The sequence below is a fragment of the Phyllobates terribilis genome, unplaced genomic scaffold (genome assembly GCF_046119375.1).
Source record: "Phyllobates terribilis strain yellow unplaced genomic scaffold, ASM4611937v1 Scaffold_9__5_contigs__length_417890890, whole genome shotgun sequence".
Classification (NCBI taxonomy): domain Eukaryota; kingdom Metazoa; phylum Chordata; class Amphibia; order Anura; family Dendrobatidae; genus Phyllobates; species Phyllobates terribilis.
The window spans coordinates 39,040,924-39,058,414 of NW_027362769.1; the positions used below are offsets into that span (position 1 = coordinate 39,040,924).

The 17,491-nt window shown below is 40.6% G+C and overlaps 1 protein-coding gene across 5 annotated transcripts in view; it reads right to left on the bottom strand.

Moving 5' to 3' along the window:
- PARD3B (par-3 family cell polarity regulator beta) overlaps positions 1-17,491 on the bottom strand; it is a 2,083,049-nt gene that overhangs the window by 1,462,500 nt on the left and 603,058 nt on the right. For 4 of the 5 annotated variants that reach the window (XM_073646398.1, XM_073646401.1, XM_073646403.1 and 1 more), the window contains one exon: positions 10,874-11,062. In XM_073646398.1, coding sequence (XP_073502499.1) covers positions 10,874-11,062 — 189 coding nt within the window. The remainder of the gene's footprint in view (positions 1-10,873; positions 11,063-17,491) is intronic. The other variant, XM_073646400.1, reaches the window with a different exon arrangement.

The following is a 17,491-nucleotide window of genomic DNA, read 5'->3' on the forward strand; positions in this document are numbered from 1 at the left end:
TTCACCCAACTAATAACTATGAGTGGAGAAAAAGGTTTTTTGTTATCATTCATATTCTCTGAAACAAGGCCAATAAAGCAAAAATTCTACCAGGGTATGTAAACTTTTGAGCACAACTGTATATACACAAGTATATACAGTCATGGCCAAAAGTGTTGGCACCCTTGAAAGTGTTTCAGAAAATGAAGTATTTCAACAAGAAAATTATTACAAGTTCACATGTTTTGTTATGTACTTGTTTATTTCCTTTGTGTATATTGGAACAACACACAAAAAACGGAGAAAAAAAGGCAAACTGGACATAATTTCACAGAAACCCCACAATGGTCCAGACAAAATTGTTGGCACCTTTCCAAAATTGTGGGTAAACAATTTTGTTTCAAGCATGTGATGCTCGTTTAAACTCACCTGTGGAAGTAACAGGTGTGAGCAATATGAAAATCTCCCCTGAAACCAGCTATAAAGTAAAGTAGTTGACTCAATCTTTGCGTTGTGTGTCTGTGTGTGACACACTAAGCATGGAGAACAGAAAGAGGAGAAGAGAACGGTCTCAGGACTTCAGAACTAAAATTGTTGAAAAATATCAACAATCTCAAGGTTACAAGGTTATCTCCAGAGACTTAATGTTCCTTTGTCCACGGTGCACAACATAATCATGAAGTTTACAATCGTGGCACTGAAGCTAATCTCCCTGGACATGGGCGACAAAGGAATATTTATGAAAGACTGCAACCCAGGATAATCCGGATGGCGGATAAGCAGCTCCAATCAAGTTTGAAAGAAATTCAAGCTGTCCTGCAGGCTAATGGTGCATCAGTGTCAGTGCAAACTATCCATCGACATTTGAATGAAACGCTATGGCTGAAGACCCAGGAGAACCCCACTGCTGACAGAGTGACATAAAAAAGCTAGACTGCAGTTTGCCAAAATGCACATGAGTAAGCCAAAATTCTTCTGGAAAACAGTCTTGTGGACAGATGAGACCAAGATAGAGCTTTTTGGTAAAGCTCCTCATTCTATTGTTTACCGAAAACGAAACAAGGTCTACAAAGAAAAGAACATAGTACCTACAGTCAAATATGGTGGAGATTCAAAGATGTTTTGAGGTGGTTTTGCTACATCTGGCACTGGGTGCCTAGACTGCGTGCAAAGCATCATAAAATCTGAAGATTACCAAAGGATTTTGGATCGCAATGTATTGCCCAGTGTCAGAAACCTGTGTTTGCATCCTAGGTCATGGGTCTTCCAGCAGGACAATGACCCCAAACATACTTCAAGAAGCACCCAGATATGGATGGAAACAAAGCGCTGGAGAGTTCTAAAGTGGGGAGCAATAAGTCCGGATCTAAATCCCATTGAACATCTGTGGAGAGATTTTAAAATTGCTGTTGGGAGAAGGCACCCTTCAAATATGAGACACCTGGTGCAGTTTGCAAAATAAGAGTGGTCCAAAATTCCAGTTGAGAGGTGTTCGGCTATGTGCCCACGATGCAGAAATGCTCCGGATATTTCCTGAGCGTTTCTGCATCTCCCTGGCAGAAAAAAAATGCATGTGGATTTTACATGGGTTTTTTCAGCCAGGGACAAGCGTTTGTCATGCGTTTTGCACATGCGATTTCGCATGCGGGTTGTCAAGCGCTTTCCAATCGATTTTAGCATCACTTGGAAAAGTGATTGACAACTTGGTCACACTACATAAATCCATGCAACCAGCATGGATTTTAATAGTGTGACCAAGTTAGTAAAAAAAAAAAGAATAAAAATGGGAAAAAATAAAAAAAAAACATTTTACTCACCTTCCGATGGCCCCCGGTCTCGCAGGTGGCCCGCGATGGTGTAAAACGTCAGAGGTCGCGTAACCTGTCACATGACTGAATGACGTCATGGAAGGTCCTTTTACACCATCGCGAGCCACCGGGGAGCCAAGACGTACCGGAAAGAAGACCGCGGGCCATTAGAAGGTGAGTATAATGTTTTTTTTTCATTTTAAATTCTTTTTTTTACAGGTACTATGGTACCCGGGTCTGGAGGAGTCTCCCCTATTCTCCAGACCCGGGTACCATCCGCACATTGATTTGCTTAATATCCGCATGTGCACATGTAGTGATGCGGATATTATGCGATTCAATGCAAGTCAATGGCAGCAAAAACGCCACGCTTACGTAAAACAATTGGTAGAGCTGCGGATTTTTCTGCAATGATAATCCGCAGCGGAAATTTCCGCAGCATGTGAACAGCACATGCGGATTATCATTGTGGAGCATTTCAGACCTTCTACCAAGCGTTTTTTAAGCGTTTCTGCGGCGGAATTGCCGCTGCGGAATTGCTTAAAAAACGCATAGTGGGCACACAGCCTTAGAAGCTTGTTGATGGCTATAGGAAGCAAGTGATTGGAGTTATTTATTCCAAAAGGGTGTGCAATCAAGTATTTAGCGGAGGGTGCCAAAGATTTTGTCCAGCCCATTTTTGGGGTTTTGCGTGAAATGATGTTTAACTTGCTTTTTTTCTCTCTGTTTTTTTTGTGTTGTGCCAATACACACAAAGGAAATAAACACGTGTATAACAAAACATGTAGTTGTCATAATTTTCTGAGAGAAATACTTTGCTTTCTGGAGCAATTTCAGGAGTCCAGCACTTTCAGCCATGAATGTACAGTACAAAGTTGGACACACCTTCTCATTTAAAGATTTTTCTGTATTTTCATGACTATGAAAATTGTACATTCACACTGAAGGCATCAAAACTATGAATTCACACATGTGGAATTATATACTTAACAAAAAAGTGTGAAACAACTGAAAATATGTCTTATATTCTAGGTTCTTCAAAGTAGCCACCTTTTGCTTTGATGACTACTTTGCACACTCTTGGCATTCTCTTGATGAGCTTCAAGAGGTAGTCACCGGAAATGGTCTTCCAACAATCTTGAAGGAGTTCCCAGAGATGCTTAGCACTTGTTGGCCCTTTTGCCTTCACTCTGCGGTCCAGCTCACCCCCAAACCATCTCGATTGGGTTCAGGTCTGGTGACTGTGGAGGCCAGGTCATCTGGCGTAGCACCCCACCACTCTCCGTCTTGGTCAAATAGCCCTTACACAGCCTAGAGGTGTGTTTGGGGTCATTGTCCTGTTGAAAAATAAATGTTGGTCCAACTAAAAGCAAACCGGATGGAATAGCATGCCGCTGCAAGATGCTGTGGTAGCTATGCTGGTTCAGTATGCCTTCAATTTTGAATAAATCCCCAACAGTGTCACCAGCAAAGCACCCCCACACCATCACACCTCCTCCTCCATGCTTCACGGTGGGAACCAGGCATGTAGAGTTCATCCGTTAACCTTTTCTGCATCGCACAAAGACACGGTGGTTGGAACCAAAGATCTCAAATTTGGACTCATCAGACCAAAGCACAGATTTCCACTGGTCTAATGTCCATTCCTTGTGTTCTTTAGCCCAAACAAGTCTCTTCTGCTTGTTGCCTGTCCTTAGCAGTGGTTTCCTAGCAGCTATTTTACCATAAAGGCCTGCTGCACAAAGTCTCCTCTTAACAGTTGTTGAAGAGATGTGTCTGCTGCTAGAACTCTGTGTGGCATTGACCTGGTCTCTAATCTGAGCTGCTGTTAACCTGCGATTTCTGAGGCTGGTGACTCGGATAAACTTATCCTCAGAAGCAGAGGTGACTCTTGGTCTTCCTTTCCTGGGGCGGTCCTCATGTGAGCCAGTTTCTTTGATGGTTTTTGCAACTGCACTAGGGGACACATTCAAAGTTTGCCCAATTTTTCAGACTGACTGACCTTCATTTCTTAAAGTAATGATGGCCACTCGTTTTTCTTTACTTAGCTGCTTTTTTCTAGCCATAATACAAATTCTAAGTCTATTCAGTAGGACTATCAGCTGTGTATCCACCTGACTTCTGCACAACACAACTGATGGTCCCAACCCCATTTATAAGGCAAGAAATCCCACTAATTAAACTGACAGGGCACACCTGTGAAGTGAAAACCATTTCCGGTGACTACCTCTTGAAGCTCATCAAGAGAATGCAAAGAGTGTGCAAAGCAGTCATCAAAGCAAAAGGTGGCTACTTTGAAGAACCTAGAATATAAGACATATTTTCAGTTGTTTCACACTTTTTTGTTAAGTATATAATTCCACATGTGTTAATTCATAGTTTTGATGCCTTCAGTGTGAATGCACAATTTTCAAAGTCATGAAAATACTGAAAAATCTTTAAATGAGAAGGTGTATCCAAACTTTTGGTCTGTAATGTACTTATCCATCATGCAAAACCATTGTCGAAGCATCTGATTGTCTCCAAATTTATTCTGCAGTGGGAGAACGACCCAAAACATACAATTAATGTCACAATCTTTAGTAAAGAAGAACAAGGCATCTTGGAAGTGATGTTACGGCCCCCACAGAGCCCTGACCTCAACATCATCAGCAATCAGCTTTGATGCTGTTTTTAAGGTTAAGGGCAGTCACACCAAATATTTATTTAATTTAGATTTCTCTTTTTTTCCATTCACTTTGCATATTGTTAATTGATAAAGATATACTACTCCATTTTACATTTTTGAGAACATTCTTACTTTGAAGCATCTGTCACTGATCTGCTCTCCATTTACTGGCTGCAGAAGTGATGCTGAAACCACAGTGCACATCACTGCTGCAGCCAATCACTGAGCTCAGTAGCTTGTGCCATCTACATTGGCAGAGCAGCCATGATCAGAGCTGTAGTTGTGACGTCACTGCTACAGAGAATATACAGAGGCAGGAGCAACGTCAGAGAGGCAGCACTGTACAGGTGGAGTGTACTGTAGTAGTAAATGGCGATCCCTGGTTAGGAGATGAGGTGCTCAAGTAGAGTTCCTTTAACAAGCAAGTAAGGAACTTCGCACTCAAATTGCAGTAAATTAAACTATTTCTTTAATGGCAATCCAAATAGTTGTTAACGTTTCGGTCCTAACATTGAACCTTCATCAGAACTAGAACAGAGTTCCAAAGTCTGTCACAAGGTGGCAGCCTGATTGCCGTGCAGTATTTTTCTTATTTTTGTGCCAGGTTGTAGCGCTATGGTAATTGTGATCAGCTTCGATGAGGAATGGCGCTGCTACAGGTGGAGTGTGTGTAACACTGAATTTTATCATTTACAATAGTGCTGATCTTCAGAAGCTAGAAAGTTCCAAGCAGAAAATGCATCTAAGAATAGCATTAAGAAGAAGATTTAGAAGAGATATGACGTGATGTGGTTATTTAGGGCTCATGCATGTTGAAGAGTCATCTGTGCAGACACCATATGTTCGGACAATTTCTCTTTCAGATTTATTCAGAAATCTGTGTGCATCTATATGAAGATGGAGGCATACGGCATTTCATTAAGGGTCATTACACTCTAATAATGGCTCTCTATGTGCGGTATACACAAGCCATTGTCTGAATATTCAATATACTTCTTCAGTTTAATAAATATTTTCAGATTTTACTCTTTAAACACACACATCAGATAAATCATTGGTGGTCTCCATTAATCTGATTCCATTTTTCCCCCTTGAAGCTTCGCCTATTACTGACATTTATAGTAACTGATTTAAGAGAGATGTGCTTTATTTTACAGCAAATCATATTGACCATTACAGTAGTCAAGCAGTTAAACATGTCTCCAAACTTTCTTAGCGACATGCTGTCAAGAAAGACAAAGTGTAATGGTTGCGTATTACTTAAGTATCAGTCCAACCTAATGTCCAACTGGGAAGCACTTAACATATTAAAAAGCTGATGTTTTAATGCGCTTTACAAATTATCCTGCAATTTTCTGAGCTTTTCAAATAGAGACATGGCATTAACCACTTCAGTGCTGTACACAAGTGAGGTCGACTTATAAAATCAAGAGTTAAAATTACTATTTTCAAATATGGTTCCTCACAATCTAAAATTTAGAAGCACATATTTCACAATTGCTTTAAGATGAAGGTTTAATTCTCCAGCACTTGTGGAACATATATATTCAGAGGAACTTCAGGTCCTCAATGGATTTTAATGTGAAAAAATAAAAACCTTTAATAAAGGGCTGCTCCTCAGTTTTACCACGTGCATTTATAATTCATTACGTAATTTTAAATTCTCATATTTTATGGGGGTCATTTACTATTATGTATTAAGAATTTTTACAGTAATTTTTTTTGGAATAAGAGAAGTTAAAAGTCAATGGGTTTTGTTTCAAATTTGCAAAAATGGATCTTAAATTTGTTGCATCTTTGTTACTGTAGGCTTTACACCATTCCCCTACTGGACTTATTCTGCGACTTTATGCAAGTCTTCATTGATAAATTTGTCTAAAAACAGCTGGAGGACCTACTTTGTCTAAAAAAAAAAACCCTTTAGGCTACGATCTCACAATGAGCTTTTGATGCATTTTTGAAATTCTGCAACATCAAAAACTCACCAAAAGCTCATGGTGAGAATGGCCTAACACCGGGAGTATGTCACCTATGACAGCAATAGTGTGATATTCCGACCATTCTATATAGTCTGGAAGGAGTAAAGTAACTGATGTATAATATACAGTTGAATCACTTTATTACTTGCTGCCAAGGAAACTAATATGGGGATTTAAGGGTTTCCCACCAAAGTTCACCCATTATTGAATAAATCTCTGCCATTTCTCCTTGACAGGCAACTGGGTTGAGGAGATTCTGACACTTAGTAGATGGGTATAAAGTGCTGACATTTAAACATGTGGGGTGAGGAAACTGACTTGTGATTGCTTGTGGTACCTGTAAAAATATCTGTAAAAGGCCAAATGTGGGATATCAAATTGAACTTGCATTTGGTTAAAGGAGGGAAACTTTTCATTTGAAATAACTTAACTGTTGTGACTCTATCCTGCTTCCAAAACTCTACCCCATTATGGAAAATAAATGTATGTATTCAGGGTTGTTCCATAGGTGAATCTTTGCTCTCAAATCATTAAACTTCTCCCAAGATTTATACGCTTTCCATTCCTTAGGTGTCATTCTATGGATAAGTAATAATTTATTTATGGTTTTATATGTACCTTCCAACAAGGCCCAAAATGATTCCATTTTAAGGTGTCATGCTAGATGTGCTTCACCGTTAGTGCTCATGCAGATGTCTGTGCAAATCAGTCTGAGCTTGGATTGGAATGCACGGACTGGCCATGGTTCTCTTGGCCTGAGTGTCACAGCTTCATAAACATATATGAAGCTGTGATGCTTGGGTTGGAGTCATGAGGCTAGTCTACGCCTTGTGGTCCATGCCTGGATTGATTTTCATGGATGTCTGCGTGATCCCTTAGGTCTAGCCTCATACAGTATGCAAGACCTTAGGTATCCTAATTGATTAGCTAAGTAATAAACATACAAGTCAGTTAGGTCATATCCCCCTTAGTCTCTAGGTCTGTATAGTTTTTCTAGCCCCAAAATCAAGTTTAGTATTACCCAAAATAAATACGGTCATTATAGAGTAAAAATGAATAAAGATTAATCCATCACATATTTGATATTTAAAAGTTTAATTGTTTTGGGGCATGATCAGCTGTGAATGTAGAAGGACCTCTCGTAGTGGAGCTCCCACCATCCTGAAAAAAGATTATTTAAACTGGTAAAACTTGCTTAACAGAGAAACTGTGGCCATACAAAATACCTTGGAGTGCAAAGGTACGATGGTGGCAGTGTTTGAAAAGAATGACTTACAGCAAGAAGAGGAGCAGAAGCATACACAGCAAGGTAGAAGAAATCCAAGATGACGCCCACACGCTTGGAGGAGGAAGGAAGCAAAGGGACATCATTAAGGATTCAGTGGTTGGATTGGATCAGTTCACCTCATGGCTATAAGCATTGAGAACGCTTTAACAAACTGTCTTCCTTGCTCACCCAAGGCCATTTGGAAATTCGCCAAGAGGGTCATGCTTCATGGCTCTAAGTCAGGAAGAGGAGAAGGATTGTGCATGCAAGCTGTGAAATATGTCTAGCCCCATGGGTGATGAAGGCCACAATAATGCTGAGGAGCAAGATGCTGGCACAGTCTTTTCTGGAAGAGCTCCATCACTTGCTAGATGTTCAGCTGCATGCCCAAGTGTTTTTAGAACTGCATGCGGGAACATGAGGGCCATACACACTACTGAGTCACTTTATGAGAGATACTGTAATGAAAGTCAAGCAAAATGGATATGCCTGTGATTTTAATCTTTTCCTTTGATTTTGAAAGTGATTTGGAATCCAGTCTTCAATTGGTGGATGATTTTGGTGTCCAATGACATGCATTTTATTTTCAATGAAATACATAATTTTTTATCAGTAAAGATTCTTAACCAATGAAATCCAATGTGTGGTTTACATATGCCTATTTCATATAAATAAAGGGCAGTATGTCACAAGAGTACAGAGATCCGATCCATTCCACTCCTTCCCTCTGCCCTTATAACATATATTTACATTATATGGTTGCAAAGGGGTTAACTATACTTTTTTGCCACTGTCCTTACTTTAAGCTATACAACTCTATTTCTCTTACAGTAAGGAACATAGGCGAAGTATAATACTTTGACAAGAGATCGCATTTGATTGATGCTATGGCTGTCTGTTTAACATAGACTGTAAATTTGCTGTTGTGTAGTTTAATGGCAGAGATTAGCTGACTCAGCAGGTTGATGGCAGATGAAAAACATTAACAAACAGAATGCAAATGTTAAAAAACAAAATATCTGAATCTGCTGAGATATAGAGAAATTTGATCTAAAAGGACAAATATCCATGATGAAAAATACAACAAGAGCACAAGACACTGATTACTGCGGACTGGCTATGACAACTCACAGAATTATGTAACTTATAAGGTGCATTTATCCTGCATGATTATCGATAACAAGTTTCCTAGGAACGCTCATTTCATGATAATCGTGCTAAACAGGCTGCCAATCACCAGAAAAATGAGCAAAGCACTTGTTTGTCAGGTGAAATGATCTTCTTTATTCTCAGCAACACATTATCCTGTGTAAACAGGAGCAGTGCTGCCGAGAACAATGGCAGACGATCCAATCAATACAATCTATTTCTGATTGTCCAGTGTGCATCTAAAGAGCGGTCAGCCTGTGCAAACAGGCTATTAGGGTATGTGCGCACTATCAGGATTTGCTTGCAGAAATTTCTGCAGCGTTTCGGCAAGGTTCTGCACCTCTTGGCAGCAAAAAATCCACAGCGTTTTTGATGCGTTTTCATGTACTTTTGATGCGTTTTCTCCTATGAATTGTATAGGAAAAACGCAGGCAAAATCGCAAAAAGAATGGACATGCTGCTTCTTTTAACGCGCATGAAATTCTGTAAGGAAAAATCCTGATCATGTGCACAGATCTTGCAAAATCTCATAGGAAATGCTGGGATAAGGTTTGCAATGCGTTTTTGGGGCCAAATCTGCGTGGATTTACCGCATAAAAAATGCACTGTGTGCACACAGCCTAAAACTATCACCGATAAGCAAACAAGTATCTGATTAACGGTCATTCAGTGCCTTCAGTCGACTACTTTAATTGGACTTTTAGATGCAGGTTATATTATTTTTTCACAGCCATTTCTTTTTCTGACCAGTGGTACAAACACAGAATTAAGGCTCTGCCTTCATGCACAAGCAATGATGGTCTCAGATGTTACACCCGTTTTGTTTTGATAGTATTTTCCTCATACATCACACAGTTATTTTACTAATTATTTTGCACTTCTTCATAACATACAGACAGTGGGGGGGGGGAGAATAGGAGAGCATAGCAAAACTGCAGGTTCAGCTTACACACAAGGTATTTTGTAAACTGTAACCATGAAGAGGTAGAGGTCTGCATCGGAGATGTACACATCACATAGTAGGGAAGGTTACATAAAGACTATCCGACAAGGGAAATTATTATCTTCCATCACACTTGGAACTGTTAGAATGTAGGATTTCTTTAGAAAACAAATCAACTCTGTTAGACATTTAGCATAAAACATTGGGAAATTAGAGTGCAGTCCAGAAACGTAATAAGCCAAAACTGTTCATTGGAATCTGTGACTATATCCAAGAAAAGCCCTTGAAGGGTAGTATTTCTCCTTATAGAGACCACCAGCTGCTGTAGGGAATCTTACAAGCTGGCAATGTCTCCAGCGAAAAAAAAAGCATTAAAACTAGCTATCCTTAAAAGGAAGAGACATCCATCTGGTTTTGCGGTTCTTGGCCCACAAGCGTACTGGTTGGCTAGGTGAGAGGTCTCGAACTTTAACAAATGCCTCCCACCCAGCCAACTAGTTTCCTGATCTGTAATGTTGAGGGACAATAACTTTTGCCTGGAGACAATGGTTGGGCTAGTTATGGACCCATTAAATGGGCGGACATTTACTTATAGGGCGGCTACTTACAATATGTGCCACTAGTGACTAAATTTTCCTTCCTTTAGAAGAAAACCCAATTTGCAATAAATAGTATACTGTGAGAACTAAAGATATACACAAATACAAATGTAGTCGTCAGCCTAAGGTCAGGTTCACGAGACCGTATAAAAAATCATCAGATAAACAGATAGGCGGGGATTTCAGGGAATAATAAGCACGTAGGTGGGGATTTCTTGGTGTCCAGGGGACACCAAGCCTGTGCAAAACTGATTTATAAAAAAAGATTTCTCTGCAATCAAACCTCTACATTGGCCATACAGGTATGCATAGATTTACTGTATGTCCATATTACTTCCAGGATCAACAGAAGGTGTTAAATGTTTTCAATCCCAAACAAATCCAGCAGTGCAACATATGTGAAATTCCAAATAAGATACATATCAAGGCACTTGAATATAACTGGAATTTTTTCTGTAATGCTCATCTTAATATTCCATACCTTAAAGGCAGCCCCTCCATGGATGATAGATTTAATGAAGATCCCCAAATCAGTGCTGGTGTCTTTGGACTTGTTTCCTTTTAGGCTGATTCCTAATCCAGCTGATCCGGAGTCATTCAGTGGGATCTCAAAGGTCATCTGTGCTACTTTCTCTGGAGAAACAACGTGGATCTCGGATTCACCTTTCTGCTAAAAAAAACAAACAAAAATAAAACAATCATTATATTATGTATCAAGTTCACATTTATCACATACATTCATATTCAACAAAACATGACATATTAAATTTGTATGGGTTTTTTGCCTTAACCATTTTTCACCTTCTCCTCATGCTATTAGGAATAAGGTGAATGGTAACTACTCTGAGGCCATATTTAGCTAAAAGTAGAGTTTAAGGGACCGATTCTACTTTTGCTATTGGTTGAATTCCCTTTTTTGCACCAACTTCAAAATGGCACATGTGGTTCATGAATTTTGTGTAAAATCAAAAATGCTTTTTTTTTTTCCCTTTAACCAGTTTTAGCGACTCTTAAGCAAAGAAAAGTCTTAAATCGCTAAAAAAGTTGTAAACAGGGGCTATCATATCATTGGTGCAATGTGTGCAGGAACACTGTGGCACAAGAGGTAAGGGGGCCACTTCCACCTCCAAATCAACAAGCAGGTCCTGTTAAAGACACAAAGAGGGGCCCTAACATTGTTCTTTGTCTTTATCCCCCACTGGTCGCAAAATGTGTAAAATGGAAAATTCCACCAGAAATCTTACTCGAGAGGGAATAAGAGGGAACACTGAAGTGAGATAAACTAAAGAGAAAGTTGAGATTTGATGAAAGTCGCATTTCATGAATCTGTCCAAAACATCTAGATAGGCAAAGTAAATATAATATAAAAAGACAACTTAAAAAGTGGCGTAAAACGTATGGAGAATAAGGTGCACATATTAAAGAAAGTAATGAGTAAATTACTGTAGAAAACTAGAAACTGAATTGAGATCTAAGACTTTTTTTTAGCACCCCTTGCTGTTAATTCGAGAGGAACCCTTCAGTTTTCACTGTCTAATATTAAGACTTGTGCTTCTGAGACGCAACATTTGGGAACAAAGAAAAACCATTCAATTGTGTTTGTATCTCGCGTTTAAATGCGTATCGCTTGGTACTTTCATTCTTATGGATTCTACTGCATTGCTTCATTTTAAACAAATTATATTTCTTTCCATTCAATTTTTTTGGCATCTAGTGAGACAAAATCTTGTAATGCTGCTGTGCTAAATGAATGATGACAAAATAAAGAGCTTTCTTGAACATATATCATAAACAACCACATTATCAGCTTGAAACTCGTAAAAATGGCAGGCTAATTAAAATTCTGTTGCATTCATAAGTATTCTTGTAACACTCCAAGAATTTAAATTTGCTGGGTCATTTACATTTATTAAATTATCCTGTTTATTAAAGTAAAAGCAATTTACTTCAAATGTAATTAGCTGAACTGGTTTGGAAATATTAAGCCTCATGGAATGTTTTGTACACTCACTTATCTATACATTATATAGAGCATATACTGTATATGTGTCCTATATATTCTATCTTATATATTGGCCTTTGTCATTTCCGTTGTGAATACATAGAACAATTTTGAGTTGCAGAGCAGTGAAAATATGGGAATGACTATAGAAAATTAATGACCTAAGCGACTGAACATAATATGATTGTTAGAGTAAGACAAACCGCAGTAAGAATGTGACAGGTAGCACCGTTCCACACTTTCTATGCACAGTAATGTCATGGCTCATTGAGAATGGTAGAATAAATGAGAAACTAGAAATTCACAAACCAAACATTTATTGACAGAATATGTACGATTAGGAAATTAGAGAGCTGCTATTTCTTGATTTGGAGCCAAATTCCAGAGCCCACTGACTTGTATGGGACCTCTGTTTTAAGCCTAAATTTTAGAACAAAGCCACACTGCTGCATTCTGTAAGAATACGACAGAATAGAAATTGTGGGCTCCATCGCTGGACACTGTATTACATGGATATTCTCCCCAAGAAGTGACACACGGAGGGGTTTTGGCAAAATGGAAACTGGAGAGAAAATGGAAAAATTAAGCGTCTTGGGAATCCAAATAGCTTTTATTACTACCATCGTATTTCTGCGCCGGACCAGCGCCTTTCTCAAGGTATAAAAAACAAAACATAGAGGGGTTTTGGCACCACAATACAATGCTTTAAAAAACGTTTCACACATCTCTGTGTCTTTAAGTTGGGCAAGGACAGTCACGGTTTCTCAATCCTGTCAGGCAAAATGGCCATAAGTTTGGCTATGCAAAAAAAGAAGTGAAAAATTCCAGCTCCAAAAAGTTCTATTAAAAAATTCCAAGTTTGTATTACATCATTTTAAAATCTGATGAGGTCACAAGGTACATGGAAATTCACATAGCAACGCGTTTCCAACGCCAACCAGCGTTCTTTGTCAAGCTGGCTACATGGTGATGGGGTAGGCAATATTATTTTTGTACCGACTATAATAAATGCTAAATAATGTTGAGATATTTATATGAGATCTTCAAGTTCTGGAATCTTTTTCTTTATCCCTAAATGCCCAATCATCTTACAGTCTTACAATAAGATGAGATTTACAGAGGTTTATTTACACCTACTGTTTGCCTCTAAATAATTTTAGTGAGGAATAAATTGCATGTTTTTTGTAAAAAGTAAAATCCCTTAAGATCTTGGAAGATAAGTATTTGAACTCATCTTAATTTCTGAGCATCAATTATTTAATAATCATATAAGTTATTTTCATGTTAAGGACACTTGTGTGAAGTGAGAACTGTCAAGTGAACTGGTTTTATTAAAATTTATGACATTATTTGTGTAGAAACTAATTGATTAATATGATGTGCAAAATTAGTCTGTACATGTAAAAATTAAATTTAAAAAAATAAAACCAAACTTCTGAGGCCCCTAATACAGAGAGAAAAACTGCTAAAAAATGCAAGTAAATAAACAAGTCAAATGAAGGCCAGAAATAGTGTTATATCACATTTACACACACAGGCCAGCTTATTATTAAAAGTCACCTGAAAGAACAGATGCACTTTAAAGGGAACCTGACATGTTGAAAAGAGTTTCTGATCTCTGATCTGAAGGCAGATGAGACTGATGTACAATATCGTGGGAACATTTCAGGGGAACTTGCAATTTGTTAATTGAAATCCCTGGTGTTTGAAAACATATGAGTCCAGTGGGTGGTCCAATTCAGTGATTGACAGTTTTCTCTGTATTACTGTGCCCATAAATATCTGTCAATCACTGAGTAGGGCCGCCGACTGGACCCATACATATAAACACCAGGAATTTCAACAAACCTTTGTATCATTCTGCTCAGCTTATCCTTTTCTATACAATACTGTCCATAGATCAGGGCTCTATGACAACATGACAAGTTTCCTTTAACATGTTTCACACACAGTAGGCTAAGCATGCCTCCAAACATAAATGCCAAACTGAGGCACACTTTAGCCATTTCAGTCCTATTTGAGAATTCAATACAAATGCCATATAAATTTTACTACATCTACGTGAGTAAAAATATTAAAAAAAATTAGACAGTCCAGTCTATCAGTCTGTTTTTTGGTCTAGCTCTCTTAAATATTGGAAAAAGAGGAAAAAGCCAGCTCACAGTGATTGCTTGGTTCTTCCGGCGCAGAGAATAAATGTCACTGCTAAAGATGTTAATCAAAATATGGTGAGAGGAATCTAGCTCAACGGTTAGAATCTTCAACTTTACTAATGTGTCATTAAAACATCTTCACACACATTAATAGTACATAAGATAGAACATCAACTGGTGCACTCGGCCTTACTCATTCACAAGGGTGCGGAGTGCACCAGAACGCGTTGATGTTCTATCTTATGGACTACTAATGCATAGATTGTAAGAATTCACGCTCTCAGGAAGGCACTAGAGTTTACGCAAGCACTGGATTCTTGTGACTAAGCAGGTTTAGGTTTATTGAACTCCATAAACTTGTACAGATCTTTAAATAAATTAAAAAAACAGCCTTTTTCTGGTACACATGTAATAACAAAAATCACAAACCTTTTTCAGTGAAGGCAAAGGAATAACAGTGTCTGACCCAGACAGCAATTCAGGTCCTGCTCTAGACTCAGTGAACTCACATTCACTGGTTACTCGGACACGACTGAGCTAGCCCCAGTTCGGTCACACAAAATGGCGATTGTCTATAGCAACCAGTGATACTTGTAGTTTAGTGCACATGACCTGTGCAGTCTCCTCTCAGAGAGATTTCAGCTGGTCTCTCTCCAGCTCCAACACATCTGCTGATACCTACTTGTGTTAGGGCATGAGAAGAGGAGGGGGAGGTGCTGGGAGGGAGAGTGAGATCGCTGAAGCAGGACATTAACCATGCCCTAACCACTATAAGGGGGGTCTCCAGAGTGCCCCCTCATACAGCCTTATAAAGTTACTATTATATTTAGATCATATATACACTGCTCAAAATAATAAAGGGAGCACTTAAACAACAGAATATAACTCCAAGTAAATCAAACTTCTGTGAAATCAAACTGTCCACTTAGGAAGCAACACTGATTGACAATCAATTTCACATGCTGTTGTGCAAATGGAATAGACAATAGATGGAAATTATTGGCAATTATCAAGACACCCTCAATAAAGAACTGGTTCTGCAGGTGGGGACCACAGACCACATCTCAGTACCAATGCTTTCTGGCTGATGTTTTGATCACTTTTGAATGTTGGTTGTGCTTTCACACTCGTGGTAGCATGAGACGGACTCTACAACCCATAGAAGTTGCTCAGGTAGTGCAGCTCATCCAGGATGGCACATCAATGCGAGCTGTGGCAAGAAGGTTTGCTGTGTCTGTCAGCGTAGTGTCTAGAGGCTGGAGGCGCTACCAGGAGACAGGCCAGTACACCAGGAGATGTGGAGGGGGCAGTAGGAGGGCAACAACCCAGCAGCAGGACTGCTACCTCTGCCTTCGTGCAAGGAGGAACAGGAGGAGCACTGCAAGAGCCCTGCAAAATGACCTCCAGCAGGCCACAAATGTGCATGTGTCTGCACAAATGGTTAGAAACCAACTCCATGAGGGTGGTATGAGGGCCCGACATCCACAGATGGGGGTTGTGCTCACAGCCCAACACCGTGCAGGATGCTTGGCATTTGCCACAGAACACCACAATTGGCAAAGTCGCCACTGGCGCCCTGTGTTCTTCACAGATGAAAGCAGATTCACACTGAACACATGTGACAGACGTGACAGAGTCTGGAGACGCCATGGAGAGCGATCTGCTGTCTGTAACATCCTTCAGCATGACCAGTTTGGCAGTGGGTCAGTAATTGTGTGGGGTGGCATTTCTTTGGAGGGCCACACAGCCCTCCATGTGCTCGCCAGAGGTAGCCTGACTGCCATTAGGTACCGAGATGAGATCCTCAGACCCCTTGTAAGACCATATGCTGGTGCGGTTGGCCCTGGGTTCCTCCTAATGTAGGAAAAATGCCAGACCTCATGTGGCTGGAGGGTGTCAGCAGTTCCTGCAAGATGAAGGCATTGAAGCTATGGACTGGCCCGCCCGCTCCCCAGACCTGAATCCGATTGAGCACATCTGGGACATCATGTCTCGCTCCATCCACCAACGTCACGTTGCACCACAGACTGTCCAGGACTTGGCGGATGCTTTAGTCCAGGTCTGGGAGGAGATCCCACAGGAGACGATCTGCGACGTCATCAGGAGCATGCCCAGGCGTTGTAGGGAGGTCATACAGGCACGTGGAGGCCACACACAATACTGAGCCTCATTTTGACTTGTTTTAAGAACATTACATCAAAGTTGGATCAGCATGTAGTGTGTTTTTCCACTTTAATTTTGGGGGTGACTCCAAATCCAAGCCTCCATTGGTTAATAAATTTGATTTCTGTAACGGGTCTGGGAGGCGGAACCTCTGAGCTACTATACAAGGGGGTGGTCCTTGTAAGGGAGCGGGTGGCGACCAGGGTAGACGGGCAGGCAGTCACAGCAGGTGACTGGGACAGTCTCTGAATGAACGGACAGGAGGTCACGGCAAGTGACCGGGGCAGTCTCTGGATGAACGGGCAGGAGGTCCCGGCAAGTGACCGGGGCAGTCTCTGGGTAAAGGGTTGGTACGACCTTTGGCGGCTGATGGTAGACGTGAGCTCCCAGGTGAGCAGGCGAGAGTCTCTGGATAAACGGGTGGTCACAGCATGTGACGGCGGAGCCTCCCGGAAGACCAACAGACAGGCGGCAGATGAGCGCTCCCAGGTGAGCGGGCAGAAGTCTCTGGACAGGCGGGTGGTCACAGCACGTGACGGCAGAGCCTCCAGGTAGGCTAGCAGACAGGCAGCAGATGAGCGCTCCCAGGTGAGCGGGCAGGAGTCACTGGACAGGCAGGTGGTCACAGCACGTGACGGCAGAGCCTCCAGGTAGGCTAGCAGGCAGGTAGCAGATGTGCGCTCCCAGGTGAGCGGGCAAGCTGGTCCATAGACAGACTAACAAGAGTTGGAAGGCAGACCGTCGGACCTCAGGCAAGCAGGCAGGTAGTTGATGTGCGCTC